The sequence below is a fragment of the Talpa europaea genome (genome assembly GCF_964194135.1).
Source record: "Talpa europaea genome assembly, chromosome: 11".
NCBI lineage: Eukaryota > Metazoa > Chordata > Mammalia > Eulipotyphla > Talpidae > Talpa > Talpa europaea.
The window spans coordinates 70,239,536-70,257,738 of NC_140078.1; the positions used below are offsets into that span (position 1 = coordinate 70,239,536).

The 18,203-nt window shown below is 55.6% G+C and overlaps 1 protein-coding gene across 1 annotated transcript; it reads right to left on the reverse strand.

Moving 5' to 3' along the window:
- Positions 1-12,601: 12,601 nt before the first annotated feature.
- On the reverse strand, positions 12,602-18,052 carry SLC38A3 (solute carrier family 38 member 3; the record flags this gene model as incomplete). The annotated part of the gene is made up of 15 exons (XM_084247582.1): positions 17,943-18,052; positions 17,777-17,858; positions 17,505-17,620; positions 16,904-16,977; positions 16,737-16,829; positions 16,551-16,632; positions 15,455-15,537; positions 15,304-15,362; positions 14,942-15,106; positions 14,743-14,822; positions 14,393-14,493; positions 14,036-14,160; positions 13,803-13,947; positions 12,795-12,898; positions 12,602-12,706 (listed from the first exon to the last, which is right to left on the reverse strand). Exons 1-15 carry the CDS (start codon positions 18,041-18,043, stop codon positions 12,602-12,604), a joined length of 1,515 nt encoding a protein of 504 aa, XP_084103708.1. The 5' UTR covers positions 18,044-18,052.
- Positions 18,053-18,203: the final 151 nt, after the last annotated feature.

Below are 18,203 nucleotides of genomic sequence, written 5' to 3' on the forward strand. Positions count from 1 at the left end.
CGCTCTCATTGGGAGCCCAGCGCCCGGAGCTCCGCGGCCCGACGGCGGCAGGGGGGGCGGATCTCGCAGCCCGAGGGTGGGGCTCCGCTGCACCTCGATGGCGGAGACAGAACCAGCCCTCCGGTCTTCTGCGAGTTTGGCGGGTAGGGTGGAGGAGGCGTGTCTTCGTCACTTGTTAAAGTTAATGAACCCAATAAACTTGTTTCAGGATCTGCAGAGCCCCATCCTCTCTGGACTACGTCTTTCTCAGTCCTAAGGCGGGTTTGTTCCATTTTCTCTGGGTTGCAGCAAAAACAGTAACTAACTGCTTTCACCTTTGCCCACGCAGGATGACTCTCTAGTCATGCGAAGCTTATGCATCCTCTGATCTTCTAGGAGGTGTCCTCCTGCAGGTAGCCATCCTGGGCTAGGGTAACCCTTTGGCTGGGCAGAGGCAGCAGAACATTTTATTCTTTCTGATCCTGTTCTCCAGAAGGAGCCTGGGCTGACCTCGATGGGCATTTGAAGTGTCCTGCAAGGGTTACCCAAGAAGGTGTCCTGTGCCATGAGCCCATGAAGTCCCAAACCAAAGACAGGGAAAGTCCAAAAAGTCAGAAATGCTGGACACCAATGCTTGGCTACCACAGTCCCCTGTTCTGCACAGACTCCCTCCTTATTACCCTGGCAGGCATCTTTCGTGCTCTGTCTTCATTCTCTATACTTTCAGCTCCCTGTCTCCATACTCTGCCTTCTCTAGGAGGACCTGTGTCTCCTTATATGAATGTCTCCTTTATTAAGAGCCACTGGCCTGTACATCCTCCAATGGTTTCCTCAGGGCTCCCTCCTGCCTAGATCTCAGGCAGGCCCAGCCACAAGCATGCAGTAAACATGGTGAAAACACATAATGCCCACCCAGGGACAGACACTCAGAGATAGGCTCTAAACATGCATACAAAGGCCCAGTCACCGACATGACTCAAATTCACAGAATATACTATAAAAATGGGTGTACACAGCCAAGAACACAACCAGTCCATGCACAGACTACAAACCCAGCTCCAAAGCGGGCCTCTTCCCTGTCAGCCCTGCCCCCAAACCCCCACCCCCTTGAGAGCTGATCCTCCCTCCTCCGGCCTCCCGGCCTGCTCCTAGCAACAGCCAACAGCTCTTGCAGTTGCTGGGCAACAGAAAGAACCTGTCAGCTCCTTGGAAGCCAGGCTCACCAGAGGTGGGGACAACACAGACCCCAATCCCTGGAAGCAGGGCAAGATGGGGCCACTGGAAAGCATGACCTCTCCCACCTCCAGGTCAGATCATGCTGTTTTTGCACCTTCCCCTCAGTTAGTCACTCCCTTTCAGTTATGGGTTCTTCCAGCAACCCGTGCTTCCACCCAGCTGCCCCTCTTGGTCTCCATGGGGGTCCCCAGGGCTATGACTAGGCATCTACTTGCTACTCCAGTCACGTACCTCCCACTCGAGGGGCTCCAAACCCCACAAGGTGATTACAAGTTCAACTTCCCCCCTGATGGTCAGTCCAGGTCCACCATTGCTTTAAAGCCTCCCCAAGACATTCCAGGGCATCCCTCGAGGGCCCTCTAACCTCCCTTGCCTTCCTGTTTGTCTTACAATCTACCCTCTACATGGCAGTCAAGGGGGTCCTGATGAAAGAAAGAAATCATGTCACTCTCTTGCTCAAAAGCCTCTGTGACTCCCCAATGCCCTGAGCATAAAACCCACACATGCTGCTTTGCACTGTGCATTAGAGAAGAGTTATGAGAGTGGCAGCTGACGGCAAGGACTCTGGGGAGCAGCCTGCAAACCTGTTTGCTGTGTATTACTTTGGACAAGTATCAGAAACTCCCTGTGTCTCAGTTGTCTTATCAGTAAAATGGGCCTAACAGTAACATCTACCCACTGTACCAACTGAGGTCAGTCTTAGGGAGGAAATTTAGGTAAAAATGCTCAGGACATGCATGATACATGGAAAGTCACCAATGGGGTTAGTTCTAACAGCAATTTCTGCAAGATCCTGTAGGACCTGTCCCCACCCAAGGGCCCATCTCATCTCCCACCACTTGCAATATACCAGCACTCAGCCATCTGATTTGCCTTGCTCACCCCATCTTCCTGCTTGATCCCTGCCCCCAACCCCTTCCCTGGCTCTTCCTCCCCTTCCATTCTCTGGTTGTGAGCTAAGCCTCTCTCACTCCCACTTTCCTGGGACTTCCCTCTCCCTGGCCAGACCTCACTATGCTGGTGGTAGTTGTTCCCATCCGGGTCTTGATTCCAGAATCCTTGTAGTATAGTCTCAAGAGTGCAGGTAAATATTTGTCAAGTTCAATGTATGAATTGCATAGATTCTATCCAGCTCTTCCAAGGGTCGCCACATCCTGGAACTAGGAGAGGTGTAAACAAGGAATCCTGCTGCCACTATAGAAATATTTGCCAGAACCTGGTGGTGCAGGGGTTTAAGATGCAACCTATGAAGTTATTGGCAGCCACTGCAGCATGAGTTTGTTCCCCAGCCAGGGAGAAACCCACATGGCACAGCAGACCTCTCCTGCCTCGCCTGCTGCTCCTCTCAGCAGTGTATTTCAGTCAATCTGCCTGTACTGCTCCCCACTCCGTCTCTGGTGAATCCTCTCACCCTCCCGCACATCTGGCCTATACCCTGGTTCTTGTATGCATGAATAAATAATTTTTTTAAAAAGGGGGACCTCGGCGAGGGGAGAGATTGGGGTCAAAATAAGGGGATTGCAATTGTATGGGGAATATAAAAATAAAATTTATTTAAAAAAAAAAAGGGGGGCCTCCCTGGTGGCACAAGCGGTTAAGCACAGCACTGTGAAGCAATCCACAGCCTCTGCAGCACCAGTTCGATACTCGGCCGGCCAGGGAGCAACCCACATGGCACAGCAGACCTCTCCTGTCTCGCCTGCTGCTCCCCTCAGCAGTGTATTTCGGTCAGTCTGCCTTTTCTGTTCCCTGCTCTGTCTCTGGTGAATCCTCTCACCCCCTGCATCTCTGGCCTGTACCCCAGCTCTTGTATGCATAAATAAATAAATCTTTTTTTCCCCATGTATTTATTTATTTGTTTGTTTATACAAGCACTGGGTACAGTCAGAAGCGCGGGAGGGTGAGAGAATTCACCAGAGCCAGAGCAGGGAGCAGAGCAGGCAGAAGGACCGTAGTACACTGCTGAGGGGAGCAGCGGGTGGCAGGAGAGGTCTGCGCACCATGTGGGACCCTCCTCCAGTGGCCGGGGAGCAGCCGGGGATCGAACCAGCGCCACAGAGGCCGCGGGCAGCTTCGCAACCCAGCGCTCAACCGCTGCGCCACCGGGGAGGCCCAATAAATAAATCTTAAAAAAAAAAAAAAAAAAGATGTTGAATGGAGAGAAGAGCAACATTCTCTGAAGAATGAGCAGGAGGCAGGACTAGGAAGGCAGGTTTAGGGCAGGACCAGGGAGGAAGCCCTTTGCTTTGCAGATGAGACAACTGAGGTCCAGTAGGGCTAGGCCACATCCAAGGTCATCCAGTGAGGGATATCACAAGTATCCTGTGTCCCTTACACTTGGGAACCCAGGTATCCTTTCAAGAGACATTTTGGAGGCAAGGAGTAACTGCCTGGCCAGGGCCCCATGAAGTCCCCAGAGAAGGTGTGACCTGTTCCTGTGCACTCAGGTCCAACACCAGCTGGACTAGACCCTAAAAGGCACTGAAATGACATCCAGTGGGACTGAAGGCAGCACCCCAGTTGGAATGGAAAAGTGGCAGCTGCAGCCTCCTAGACAGGCAGAATAGTTGTGGGGCTCGCCACAGGCCACAGAGCAGGTCTGGTTTGTCCTGAGTTCCTATCCTGCATCAGGCAGAGCAGGGTGAGGAACGGAGCCCCCCTCAGTGGACTGCAAGTGACACCCCAGCCCACAGGCTCCAGGAAGGGGAAGCTGCCAGCACTTCCCCAAAGGCAGTTTCAGGGTGGGTGTGTCTGCCTCCGCCCAGAGTCCAGGAACAGGCAGGACTCTAAAGGGATACCCAGAGTCCAGAGTCCGACCACCCCATCTCCATGGTTCCCAGGTAGCAGGAATCCCCAGCAAGACCCTGTGACCAATGAATCACAGCCTTGCAAACGGGGCCTCAGCAGCTTTAGCTTGTAAATCTCAGTGGCCAGAGCTGACTCCTCCCTTCAGCCCAGAGCCAGGCTCCACCTTCTGGTACATTCCCTGTACTTCCTCCTTTCTGCTTCTTAACCCAGCAGTAGTTCTGAGATTGGAGTCAGCTACCAAGCCTCTCTGCTTCTTCTTTCCCAACTTTTCTTCCCAGGTTTCTCTTCTCCCTAGAGGAACAGTGCCAAGCCTAGGAGGCCTTTGTGTCCATATCCCTCTTCCTGGTCATCTGCATCCTTTAGACATCCTTTGGCCTGGAGAACTCAAGCCCCAGCACTCCTTGCCAAAAGTTTCTGGATGGGCTGGGGCCTCTACCTGGCATGAGAGCAGGGTGGTCTGGGAGGAGGGGTCATGTGTTTAACTACTGTTTCATGTGAACCTATTGTGAGCTATTGTACTGAGAACCCTAGGGTGAGGGAGGCAGCTGGGATTCTGCTCTCCAAGAGCACATGCCGAAGAAGTAAACAGGAAAATGAGCTCCACAGTTTCAGAGGAAATCAATGGGGTGACACAAGGGCCACTGGGAGGTGTATGCAGGCGGGAAGAGTCTGAGGAGGTGAATCTTTGAATGATGAGAAAGGAGCAACCATATGATTAGCCAAGAGATGAGCGTTAACAGGCAACAGTAATTGCAAAGACCCGGGGGCAGGAAGGTGCCTGGACTGAAAGGAGGCCAGCCTGGTCAGAATAATGAGAGCAAGAGAAACAGTGTGTGAGAGAGGATTGCCATGAGGCAGTGATGAGGATTAGGGCAGGCAGGGGATTCCTAAGTCCCCAGGAGATGCTGAGGAAGGGGTGGATCTGAGCCTGCAGCAGGTACCAACATCTCCAAGCCAGTGAGTGACCCATGTCTGGTCCTGGCACTTAGGGTGCTGTGGATATGACTGGGGGGATACTGCCCAAAGCCATGGCAGGGGCCCAGGGAGCCCTCAGGACTTTGGGACCCCGGTCTGAGCTAAGCCCCCTTCCCATTCTTGAAGAATTCATGGTCCAAATGCACACTGTGCCTGCCACATACACAGCCTCAAAAGACCACCTCCCTGGGGAGAACTGGGGTCCTTCGAGGGCCTGGGAAATGATAATCAGCCCGATCCCCAGGAGCCACTTGTCTGCTCACATCGTTGCTTAGCCCTCCCTGTCAAGCTGCCCAAAGGCTAGAGCTGAGAGCCTCTCCCGCGACTCTCGTTAGGGCCTTCATTAGCACTGCTTCCTGGAATTTAATTTAATGATGGAGCAAAAACAGCCCTAATGAAGGTGATGCAATAGCGAGCAGTCCAGGGGTGCCTCCGGGCCCAACCACCTGAGCTCAGGGGCTTGTTGTAGGAGGTGACTTCTAGAAGAGGGGTTGAAGAAAAGGGGATGCTGTCCTGGGAGAGATGCTGGTCACTGAGTTCTGGGAACATGGGAGGTTCCTCTGCCATACTACAAATGCTTCCTTTAAAGAACAAATGTTTCCTTTAAAGTCAGAACTATACAGAATTAGAGGAGAGTTTGGTTGGGAATTGCTTCAGGCTGCTGGAGAAAAGCTTTGAGATGCTATTAGTCAATGCAAAGGCCCAGAGGTGAGGACCGATGTGGTGTGTCACAGCACCAGTCAGGCTGTGGGTGGGTACAGAGGGTGCCCAGCAAAAGTCAGACCATCAGGACCATGTCATAGGGAAGAGTTTAAACTTTTTTTTTTTTTAATTTTCTAGAGGCATGTCTTATTTATTTATCTATTTGTTTGTTTGTTTGGTTTATGCATGCACTGGGTACAGTCAGAAGCCGGGAGGGTGAGAGAATTCACCAGAGCCAGAGCAGGGAGCAGAACAGGCAGAAGGACCGTAGTACACTGCTGAGGGGAGCAGCGGGCGGCAGGAGAGGTCTGTGCGCCATGTGGGACCCTCCTCTGGTGGCCGGGGAGCAGCCGGGGATCGAACCGGCGTCGCAGAGGCCGCGGGCAGCTTCGCAACCCAGCGCTCAACCGCTGAGCCACCTGGGAGGCCCAAGAGTTTAAACTTTATTCCAAGTATGATGGAAATAATTGGTGGGTTTTGAAAGCAGAGTGACATGATCTGCTATTTTAACGCTTCCTCTGGCTCCTATGAGGAGTATGTCTGCCCCAGTGGACAAGAGAGAAGCAAGGAGGGAGGTAGGAGGCAGACACCACTGGTGCAGCAGGTGAGGGTCATAGAGCGAAGCCTTGGAGCCAGGACCTGCCTGGGGAGTAGAGACACGGCTGGGGACATGGGGTGGGCTGGGGGCACATATAACTGGGCTGAGCTTGTTTCTTTCCGCAGGTTTGGGCTGGCTGGTCCCCTTCCAGCCTGAACCTCCCCCTTTCCTGGGGACCACCCTGTTACATCTCCACAGGCTTTCCTCCAAAGGGACATTACTCAAACAAGAAAATCTGTCTCAAGGGGCTCCCTGTGCTCAAGGGGCTCCCTGTTTCCCCACCTTCCTGCACCTCTCCTGCAGGAGTTCCCGACTCATTTCTGCATCCCTTGGAAGCCCTCTTTGCTGTTCCAGGTCTTGGCCAGTCACGCGCTCTAGGAACCCCCAGGGCTGCATTTTGTAAGGGAAAAGGCGGGAAACGCGCGCGCGGCCGAGAGCAGGGCAGAGCGCCGCCTTGCAGCCCAACCCCGCGCCCCCGCCTCGCGCCTCCCTCCTCCGCCCCAGCCCTCCCCGGCCCGGGGCTCGGCCCCGCCCACCGCAGCCCCCGCCGCTCCCTCCCGCCGGTTCTCGCGTCCCCGCCCCGCCTATCCCGGCCTCCCCCCCGCTCCAGCAGGCCCGCGAGCCCAGGCCGGAAGCGGCTTCTCGGAGCGCGGCCCCGCCTTTTCCGGGGCCTCTCTAGGCCGGAGCGCTGGCTTTCGGTGGCCTCCAGAGGCCGGCTTCGCGGCCGGCGGCGCCCTCTGGCGGTCTGCGGGGGTAGCGCGGGCGCCCGGGCCAGCTCAGCTCAGTCCCCTGCACCCTTTTCCGCTCCCCCCCCCACCCCGCGGCTCGCGATTACCCCCACCGGGCCTGCCTTCTCTCTCCTTTTGCCTCTGCTCCTGGCCCCCACCGATCTGCCTCTCGGTGGCCAGCAAGCCCTTCAGCAGCCGTTCAGCGTCCCTTGCCCGGAGCCCTCCTTGGCGCCCCATAGCGCTTACCGGTCCTCCTCCAGCGATAGCCGCCTTCAGCCCATCCTCAGCCCGTCCTCGTACACCTGCCTTTCAGCTTCCTCTGGTCCTGGCATCTTCACACTGTCCGTTCCTGGACGCTGTCGCCTCTACTTCCCCGAACTTCACAGTGGAGACTAACCGTTGACTTGTGTCATTACCCAAGTGGCCACTTCCCCTGCTTCCTGGGGGTGCCCATTGCTGGCGCCCAGCCCAGAGCCCGAAGCCCACCTGAGTTTGAGCTCAAAGACGGGGTCAGGGTAAGGAGAGGAGCCGGGTAATACTTTCAGAACGCTTGGTCAGCTTTCTGGAAGTCCGGCCTCTGTCCGTGCTCCTGGAACCCCTCCAAACTCAGGCAGCTGATACCGAGCCGGCGGTGGCTCCCTGAGGACCCCGTTGGCCAAGTGTGGGACTGACAGTTCTTCTGTCACCTACACAGGATGCCCAGGGTTGATGTCCTCCCCACTCCCTAGAGGACTCTCTCTTCCCACCGGAACCTACCGGCCTGCACTCCTGTCTACCTTCCAAGCAGGAGCAAGGAAGCCTTTCTGGACCACCTCGGAGCCTCATGATATGGCTGCAGAGCTGACGACCCCAACCTCCTGGTCGCAGCTTGTCAGGTGGCTGGCCGTACAGCCCACATTGTGACCTAATCGCCAGGAGGCAGCAGAGGCCACCTTCTACAGCTCTGGGGATTAGATGGCCTGCTAATCCTGTCCAGGTCCCCTGGTGTGCCACACAGCAGGTTTGCAGCCTTGTGTGGTTTTGAGAGCAGTTTTGTTCTTTCAGATTTTTCTCAGGGATACTCTTTCTTTTTTGAGTAACTTTCAGTCAATGATTACTGCTCCAAGTTTTTTGGAAGTTAGTTTCTGGATGACTTTAAACTGAGGTCAAGATAGACATCTGGGTGAGTCCTCCGGGTCCCTCTGTCCCTGGCTGCATCTTGGACCCACATTGTTCCTAGCTACCAGCACTTGGCCAGTCCTGTATACTGATGCCTACTGTCTTTTTTTTTTTTTTAAGATTTATTTATGCATACAAGAACTGGGGTACAGGCCAGAGGTTTGGGGGTTGAGAGGATTCACCAGAGACAGAGCGGAGAACAGAACAGGCAGATTGAGTGAAATAAATACACTGCTTAAGGAAGAGTGAGCGAGACAGGAGAGGTCTGCTGCACCATGTGGGTCAGCTCTTCGGCCGGCGGGGATCTTGCTGCAGAGGCTGCGGATAGCTTCATAGTGCTGCGCTTAACCCCTTGCGCCACCAGGAAGACCCAGCTCCTAGCTTTAAAGAGCACCCACTTGCTTGACCTTGACCTCACACTGCAGTGCTGGCCACTCCACTGAAAAGTCACACACCCAGCATCTCCATTTTTAATGTCTAGTATTTTAAACTCTTCATGGGGGAAAGTGACCGCCCTCCCAAGTCCGCTTCTTCCCCAGCTTTGCTCAGCCGATCCAGTGGCTGCTTTGTCCCTAGCCTTGGAGTCACTGCTTTTCCCCACATCCAAACCATCAGAAAACCCTACCTACCTTCGGGACAACTCCTGTGTCCTGTATGCTGTTATGTGGGCTGAGCCACCTGACATGTCTTGCTTAGAACAATTGCAATAGCTCTGGAATCAGCGTCACCTTTGGTCCCCACTCCAGAGTTTAGTCTCAGTGCAGCCAAAATAATCATTTACGAAGTAAGTGTTACTGGCGCAGCAGACCTCTCCTGACTCTCCTGAAATACACTCAACAGTGTATTTCAGTAAATCCACCTGTTCTGTTCTCCACTCTGTCTCTGGTGAGTCCTCTCACCCCCCGCACCTCTGGCCTGTACCCCAGTTCTTGTATGCATAAATAAATAAATCTTCTTTAAAAAAAAAATAGTAAGTGTTACTACTGATTCTGCCCCAGCTCTGTTCAGGACGTGGCAGTGACTCTCATCACAGAGAAAAATCCAAAGTCCATACGGCAGCTGACATCTGTCCCTCCTAATTCGCCTCACTCACCCTTTCTACCTCCTCCCACTTTATGCAACATCAGTCACAATGCCTTCCCGCTGACTCTTCTCACACTCTGCCTCAGGGTTTTGCACTGACTGATCCCCGTGGCTGGAATGTTCCTAGACAGAGTCCCATGACTTCCTCCTTCTCCAAATCTCTGATCCAATGTCCCTTTCTCAGGTGAGGTCCATCCACCCTGCCCCACCTCCCAAACTCCTATTCTCCACCAGCTGTGGCTTATCCATGGGACCGAGCATCTTCTAGCAAATGCTACAAACTTCTTTATTATGTTTCATGTTTCTGGTATGAATCCAACCCCCCCCCCAACCTGTGCAGAATATAAGCTCAGGGAGGGCAGGGTCTTACTTCTGCACTGTAGGTGTGGGAAGCGCGCCTCACACATAGGAAATCTTAACGACTACTTGCTGAATGAATGAATTCATCTGATAGGCAAACGTGTGCAGGTGAATACAAGCGAGGAGCGTGTGGCGGCCCCTTTGCCTGGTCTATATTATCTGTTCTGTTTCAACAGTCATGGGAGAAGTGATACAGACCATCCCTGTGCCAAATTTTCTGGTCACTCTAGTTTGTAAATATTCTCAGAAGAGCATTTTTTTTTTTCAGATTAATTTTTAAAAAGAAAAAAAAATTAATCTGGAAAATTCTTTAAAACCTACAAAAATGGGGCCTCCCCTGTGGCGCAGCGGTTGAGCGCTGGGTTGCGAAGCTGCCCGCAGCCTCTGCAGTGCCGGTTCTATCCCCGGCTGCTCCCCGGCCACCGGAGGAGGGTCCCACATGGCGCGCAGACCTCTCCTGCCGCCCGCTGCTCCCCTCAGCAGTGTACTTCGGTCCTTCTGCCTGCTCTGCTCCCCGCTCTGGCTCTGGTGAATTCTCTCACCCTCCCGTGCTTCTGACTGTACCCAGTGCATGTATAAACAAAACAAACAAACAAACCAGCAAACAAATAAATAAAGCATGCCTCTACTAAAAAAAAAAAAAAAAAAAAAAAAAAAAAAAACCTACAAAAATGCTTAAATATGACATAGGTAACCCTTTCTTATGGAGGTGAATGGCTAGAACGTGACAACCAGGAATAAGGGATGTGCACGTCCCAGCAGTCACGCGGACACTCGGCTTTTGGATACAGTGTAGTGACTCACTGCCCGTCCCCGTGCTCCTGGGGCCTCTGGTAAGACTGGAGGAGACCTCTCTGGGAAGGCAGAGGTGGCCTCCTGGGTCTAGGGCCCTTCTTCTACCCCAGCCAGGAAGGGGGTGCAGGGAGGGCAGGTGGAACTACCATCAGCGCATCCTCCTGGTCTGAGAGGCCAAGGGGGTCTGAAGAGCCTCCGGGGAGTTGTGCTGCTGCTGGACCTGTAGCCTCTTTGGATGAAGGAAGTGTGAACAAAGACCCCCTGGGGACCCTGCCCTTTCTTGCCTCCTACTCCTCAGGGGCCAAGCACCCGGCAGGGCTAGGTCTCATCTGATGAGGAATAAGCCAGAGACCCCCACAGAGCAGCCCCTTGCGCCAGGACACTCTGGGCTGCAGCCACCTCTAGGCCTATGTCCAGCTCTTTTTGTGGGGCCACGGGGCTCCTGGGTGAGTCCCCAGCCTGGAGTCAGGCGCCTGGGGCTGATGGGAACCAGACTCAGGAAGCCCCCCTCTGACTAGCTGGCACTGCCATAGACCTCGCAGCCACCAGCTTGAGGAAGTTCTTTCTTCAGGGGTTTCCCAAGTTGGCAGCTGCCTTGCAAGTTCAAACTGGATTTTTCCTGCTGCCCTTTCCCCGGCGGCCTAGCCTGTGCAGGGTCTCTCCTAATGAGGGTTTGGTGCCAACGCCTGGGCAGCTCCATCCCGCTGGGTCCCAGCTGGTTCAGGTCTGCCCCGGGCAATGGGCCGCTTCCTAGCTTTCCAGCCAGGCCAAGGCACCTGGGGCCGCGCTGCATCCTTGCAGCCCCTCTGCTGCCTTGGGCTCCCCCACTTAAAACTCACAGCCCCACATACAGGGACTCACTAACTCACCTTTATTTGCAGTGTCTTTTTACTATTAGTAAAAAGTTTGGCCTGATGGGACCCAGGTTCCCTGGACTTTTGTTCCCAGACTCAAGGCATTGACAGAGGGTTGACATGGCAGCCAGGGGAGGGCAGGGGGCCCTTGCGCAGGGCTTCAGCAGGGCACAACTGCCCCCAGCTCAGACCCTCCCTAGAGCTGCTGGGGATGCACCTCACGTTGCCTCCTTCCGGAGGCCTCTCTCTGTCCCATTTCCTGGGGCCTCATTAATTCCTCCCCACCTCACCCCGTGAGAAAGCAGGTCTGTGCTATTCCTGGCCCAGGCCCAGAGCTGGGTCTGAGCATGCCACTGGTTGGTTTAGGAGGCAGGGGTGAGTGGGGTAGGGGACTCACCCTGTCTCTACCCTCATCTCAAGGAAAGAGGCAGGAGGAGCCGCCATCACCATCCATGTCCTGTTCCCACCCCACTTTTCAGGAACCCAGGGACCATGGCAATCAAGAGTATAGAACATCACTGGTCTTATGTATAATATTTATAAAAGGGGGCTGCCAGCCTCTCCACCCCTGCCCCAGGCTGGCCCCTGGGGTCTTTGGTTCCCAGGGGCAGAGAAACTATGGGCCCCAGCCTGTCTCTTCTCCTAGTAGTGGAATGTGAGCTATGGCCCAGGCTTGGGGCAGGGGGAGGCCCAGCCTCCCCAGGACTAGTTAAAAAGGTAGGGCATAGGTCTCGAGGGTGCTCACACCAGCTTCAGCCTCAGAAGAACTTGATGGCACCAGGTGTAGGTGGGGCTCTGCTCCTGGTAGAGGAGACAGTAGAAGGGAACAGCGTATCCAAGGGTTGAGCCCAAGTGCCTGAAAGGGGTATAGGGGACAGAAGGAAGGAAGCTAAGTGCACTGAGGGTACAGAGTGTGGCCCAGCAGCAGGGCAGAGGATGGCTGCAGGCCTGGGCTCCAGCTCTCAGTGCCCCTACAGGCTGTGACTTCAGGAGGCAGCTGCTAGGCCTCAGTGTATACATCTTTGCAAAGAGGTTAAGGGTCTTGGTGGGATCTGAGCAACGGGAGGGGAGCAGGGGGTACAGCCTCTCCCTGCTCACAGCTTAGGAAGCCCCTGCACTAGGAGCCCAGCAGGGTAGTTGCCCAAGGGCCTTGGTCCTGGCTCTCTAATAAAAGTCTTCCACAGAGAGGATGTGGGGCAGGGCCAAATGCCATAGTGTTAACCACATCTTTCTCCTCCTCCCGACTGGCCACTGGATGGGAGCAGAGGCTGAAGAGTCTGCGCAGGGGTGCTAGGACGAGTAGACAGAATAGGATGGGGGTCATCCTAGTGGCTTCCTCCTTGCCGGTTGGTTCCAGAGACCCAGTCAATGATGATGAAGCTCAAGCTCATGGTCATCAGCAAGAGGCCAAACACAGCAAAACAAAGGGCCTATGGGATCAGAAGCCAGGGTCAGGTCTGAGGTCAGGATAGCCCCCTTAACCCCATACCAGCCCACCAACCTCCAGATCCCTCGCACCAGGATTTTGGGCGTGGACTTTGCTGGTTCCTTCTCAGTTGGCACAATGCGGAAGTAAAAGATGGCAGGGAAGATGAAGATGAGGCATGGGGCAGATGTGGCACCTGCAACAAACAAGGCATGGTGACCGCTGGCTCATATCTACCTTTTGGCTAGGGTTCCCAGGATGGACTCATCACTGAGCTCTAATATTCTTTTATGGGGGAGTCTCATCCTGAGGTTCCACTTGAGAGCGCTACCTGATTCTGGAGAGCCCACCTTCCCCTTGTTTTCTGTCCACCAGGATGGGAGGCTAGTGTTATTGGTGTCACAAGTATCTATCAGTGAATGAAGCTAAGGAAAAACAAAGCAAGAACTAGAGACACAGAATTGAGACTGCTTCCTGGATACAGCTTTTCCTGAAGGCTTATCCATTATTTGAACTAACACATTCTTTTCTATTTCACTCATTTTGAGTCAGATTTTGGACCTATACAACCAAAGGTCCAGTCTATGATAACCATAACTGTTCCTGCACAGTTGGGTGGGGAATCAGTCTCTCTTCAGCTGGGTCCCCCAAAGATGTCTTACAATTGTCTGATCTTCCAGCTCAGAGCCCCAACTGGGGAGGATAGTTGATAAAGCGCTAAATCTATAGCCCTATATTTCTGGGATTGAACAAAGAAGGTTCCCCACTTATCAACTGTATGACCCTCTACTTGCTTACTCGCTCTGCACTCCAGTGTCCTTTTATGTGAATTGGGGACAAGATTCACTGAGATTTTTTGGAGATCCTGCCCCCTGGGCGCCACCCCATCCCTCCTGAGGGGAACTGAGTCAGTAGTGGAAGTTCTCCCAAAAGAGATTAGAACAGATTTAGGGACAAAATGGCAGACGGGGGTGCAGGCTGTGTGACTATCAGCCATCACTCAAATGTGGGGTATGAGCTCAGCAGTCTGCCAGCGTTTGTAGAAGGAAACTAATCTGGAGTAGTACTCCGCCTCCAATCACAGCAGACCAGACCCTCACCGATGACGCCGAAGATGCCCAAGATGTTTGGGGCAAAGATGACCAGCAGGTTGATCCCAGTGAGCAGGCCGACGGCAATGAGAGCATGCCGCAGCCAGCTGAACTCCTGGTTCTGAAACAGCATCTGCTGAATGGCGCGGCGCACCTGAGGGATGGGAGGCGACAGTGAGCCATGGGTCAGCGCTGTCAGTGGCCCCCCACCCCTCGGTCCGGCCACCCGTCCACGGGCTTACCGGAAACAGAACGATGGGCACCGTGAGCGTGACTGCCGTCAGCACAGCCACACGCACGCACAGGATCAGCACATCAAATGGGTCCACCTTGCTGTAGGTGTGCAGCAGCTCCGACTCCACCCCGTCTGTGGCGGGCGGGGAGGGTGGTCAGCGGGCAGCTCAGGGAGAGGGCTGGGCTCTGAGCCTGGGTGGACCCTGACACTGTGGGGGGTGGCGACAGACTCACCTCCACAGCTGCAGGGCAGTTAGGCGTCACACACCTAACGAGCGCCTAGAGTATGCAGGGCGCTGTGGCCACTGGCCAGCCCCCTGCCCCCCAGCCTGGCCTCTGTCTCTGCCCCCATGGTCCAGCCATACCGTAGAAGGTGAGGTAGCCGAAGAGGGCAGCCAGGAAGTACATGACATACATGACGGCGATGGATAGGTTGGAGATTTGCTGCATCTTCTTCTTGGAGGGGCTGGGGGCGGCAGGGAAGGGGACTGGTGTCAAGCTGGACCAGGTTGGGAGACCCCCCAGGTAGCCCCGGGTCTCTCTGGCACCATACCCTCGCAATCTGGCCCCTGAGGGATTCTCCTTGTTTCCAATCCCCCATCATGGCAGCCATGGAGATCTTTGATACCATCACTCCCTTCCCCCTTTTCAGGACTACATCTATCCTCACACTAGCTCAGGGCAGCCCCTGCCCCCTCCCGCTACCGACACCTACTCCTTGAGTTCGGTATAGATGGGCAGCACCTCAGGGTGGCAGACGAAGGCGAAGGCCATGATGGGGATAGTATACGCCGTCTGCGGAAACAAGGGGATTGTGTGAGGAATCCCGGTGCTCGGCAGGGCCCTGGCCCCCGCCCTGGCCAGAACCTCTGTTCTGGGTTCTTCCTGATCCAGAACCTCTTCCTGGTCAGAACCTGTGTGTTGAGTGTGAAGTAGCTCGGGGTGCAGAAGGCTGCAGCCTCGTCCTCGTCCTGCAGTCGCGCCTCCTCCTTGATGACCTCCATGTGGCTGAAGTTGCCCGTGATGTTGGCAGAGTTGAGGGGCAGTGGGCAGGGCACGTGGAACTTTTTGTAGATAACCTGGGTCGGGGCAGGGAGGATGAGGGTATCAGAGACAGGCTAGGCTGCCTGGGAAGTCACTCTGAAGCCACAGCTAGCTCAGGACTGGAGGGGCTGCCTTCTGACCCAGTCTTCCTGAGAGACCTGCCTCCCCCTCTGATCAAGGACTCCCCTAGTAGACCTGCCCCCTCCCTCCACCAGCAGGGAGGGCGACTCACTGCAATTAGGAAGAACACCATACAGCTGAGAGAGAAGCCGCTGGAGTAACCCAGGTAGCCTGCAAAATCAGGGCAGGTTGTGAGACTAGGGGTCCCCTCTCATGCATCCCTCCAGCACCCCCTCTGAGGCCCTGGCCCTGGCTGTACTCACCAAGCTGCCGCATGAGTGCCAGGGGTAGAATGACAGTGACAGAGACCAGGATCACCAGGTAGTTCCCGTTCATGTACCAGTCCCTGCAGGGCCAGGAGTGGCAGCCGGGGTCAGAGCCACTGCCTCCACACCCAGTGGGTTTCACCAGTGGTGCCACTGAGTGACCGCTGAAGAACACTTCCCAGCTCTGAGTGTCCCTTTCCCCTCTGAGAGGCAGGAGGTGGGGGCAAAGGTGCTCAGCTCTGGCCTGCTAGACTGCTGTCACCGCTGTGGTGTTTCCTGGGACACACAGGTCTGTGCAGCACCCTCGGGGAGTGACCTCAGAGGGTCAGGGAATGAGTGGGTGGGATGAAAGACCAGGCTCTGGGGTGTGGGAGGACGTTCCATGGGGGCCTCCGAGATCTGCCAACAAACTGTCCCTGTGGTCCCTCCTGGCACCTGCATCTTGCATCATCCTGATCCCCCCAATGGGCAGGTAGGGGGCAGAGAACTAAACGGATTAGGAATGGGCAAACCAAAAGGCCCAGGTTGCTAGGGAAGGTCCCTGGACGGCGGGGGAGGGGGTGGGTGGGATGGGGGTTGGAGGGTGCCCAGAATCCTGACTGGTCTCTCTCTCCTGCCAGAGCAGCTTAGTCTCATAGCCCCTCTGCTTGCCTGGGCTGTGTGCTAACAGCAGTGCCTGGCTGTCTTCTCTGCCCTCACCCTCAAAACATGGTTGATGCCATTAGTGTTGGCGAGAGTGATGGGCAACTAGGACACCCTGGGCTTAATTTCTTGTGAGGGGGGCTAATACCCAGGACACAGTCAGGAATAGTAGGTGCTTAGAGCTAAGCCTGAGGTCCTCAAGCCCTCCCCAGCTCACAGACTGGGCCCTCAGCCCCATCCCACCCGGCCCCTCCTGTCGAGGTGCATCAAGATGAGTGTGGCCTGACTGACGTCAGCCTTGCTGCCGGCGCTCTGTCCCTCCACCAGCTCTGTCTCATGCGGAGGCTCTGTCTCATCTCCGCACCAAACCTGCTGGCTGCCAGGACCAGAGGAGGGCATGGAGGGCTGGATTAGGGCCTCCCTCCCAGCCGGCCCCCACCCTGGGGCTCACGGGGTTCGCTCCTCCAGGTTCAGGAAGGTCTGGATGACAAGGGGCAGCTCAGACTTGATGATGTACAGGTAGCTGGACATGGCTGAGGGGAGAGGAGTGGGCGGGCGCTGGGTCAGCGGAGCCAGCCAGCCTCAGACACGCCCGCCCGCCCGCCTGGCACCAGCCTGCGTCTGCCGCCAGCCTCACCTCCAATGTTCTGCAGTGTGATGGCCAGGGCCGCCGCCAGCTTTCCTGGGGTCCCAAAGGCACGGTAGCCCAGCTGTTCATAGGCACGGATGCCTGCGGAGGCAAGAGGTCAGGACTGCTTCCGACCTTCCGCACCTCCCCAGCTACTGGCAGGGCTTGAGACTCACCCACGATCCCTGAGGACTTGAGTAGCAGGTGGATGGAGTAGCAGGAGAGCAGGGCAACAGCCGTCAGCAGGAACCTGGGGAAGGTGGGCGAGGAGAGGCTGCTAGATGCCCCCTGGTGGGCAGTGGGCAGTGAGATCTGGGAGCTCTGGGAGCCGGTGAGCCGGGGGCCTGGACCTCTGGCAGGTGTAGGTGTGAGGTCAGTGGACCTTGACCCAGAGGGACCCTCTGAACACCACCTCCCCCTGAGTTCTTGGGACAAAACATGTTTTCCACTTGGGCTGCAGGGCACTGCCCTGGTGAGAAACACGTGTGCCCACATAAGGTTTGGCCATGGGGTTGTTCCATCACGTGGAAATGTGGTAGAAGGACAGACTCAGGCCTGTTAGCCTGGCTGCTGTGTCGCAATCTTGGTGGGTTTAATGGGAAGTGATGTCTATTTGTCTGGTCTTGGCTGTTTATTTTAGCCGTGGTTTGGGTTGAGTTTAAGTGCCCACCCACTGCAGCCTGGGCCTTGGGACAGGAAACTGACAGGTCCTGGGAGGTCATGGTCGGTGGCCTGTTTAGGGTTCCTATCTTTAGAAGGTTCGCCGAGGGCACTCACAGGAATAGGATGACGCCCGTGTTGGCCATGGCATAGGCCAGCCCCAGGATGCCGCTGCCCATGATGGCGTTGCTGAGGTTGAACACTGACATCCCAAACGATGTCTTCCCCTCGAACTGTGCCAGAATGAGATGGGGAGGGGTGAGAGGAGATAGCAAGGCGTAAGGCATCTCAGTGTTTCCCTTCACTGTCTCTCAGCCCCTCATAATTGGCCCAGAGCACCTCATTACTGCCCCCAAACCCTCCCCCCCCCACCCGAGGCCCTGGCTCACGTCAGTGAAGTGTGGCTCCTTGCTGGGACTTTTTTGAAGGAAGCCCTCATCCTCAACACAGCTCCGTCTGGGGCCCTCGACCCTGTGGGCACAGGCCAGGAAGGGCAGCTCAGCTCCAGCCCCTTGCTCTGTGCCCCATCCTGCCCTGGGCCCCTCCTCTTCTCACCTTGGGTTGCCTGCTATGGGATTGGTGGGAGGGAGCATCCCCTCCGAGTGTTTGCCGTTGGGCACCAGTTCCACCATCTCCGTCTGCAGAGGTGCCTCCATGGCTCCGGACCCACCACACACCAGGAGTGCTGGCTCTCACAACAGTCAGAAGTCTGCAGAGTGGACAATGCCCCTGGTTACCCACACATTTTGATTCCATGGCCTAGCCTCTCACAGGAAACCTGCAGTGTAGCACACCTCCCAGAGGGGCTTTTAGGCC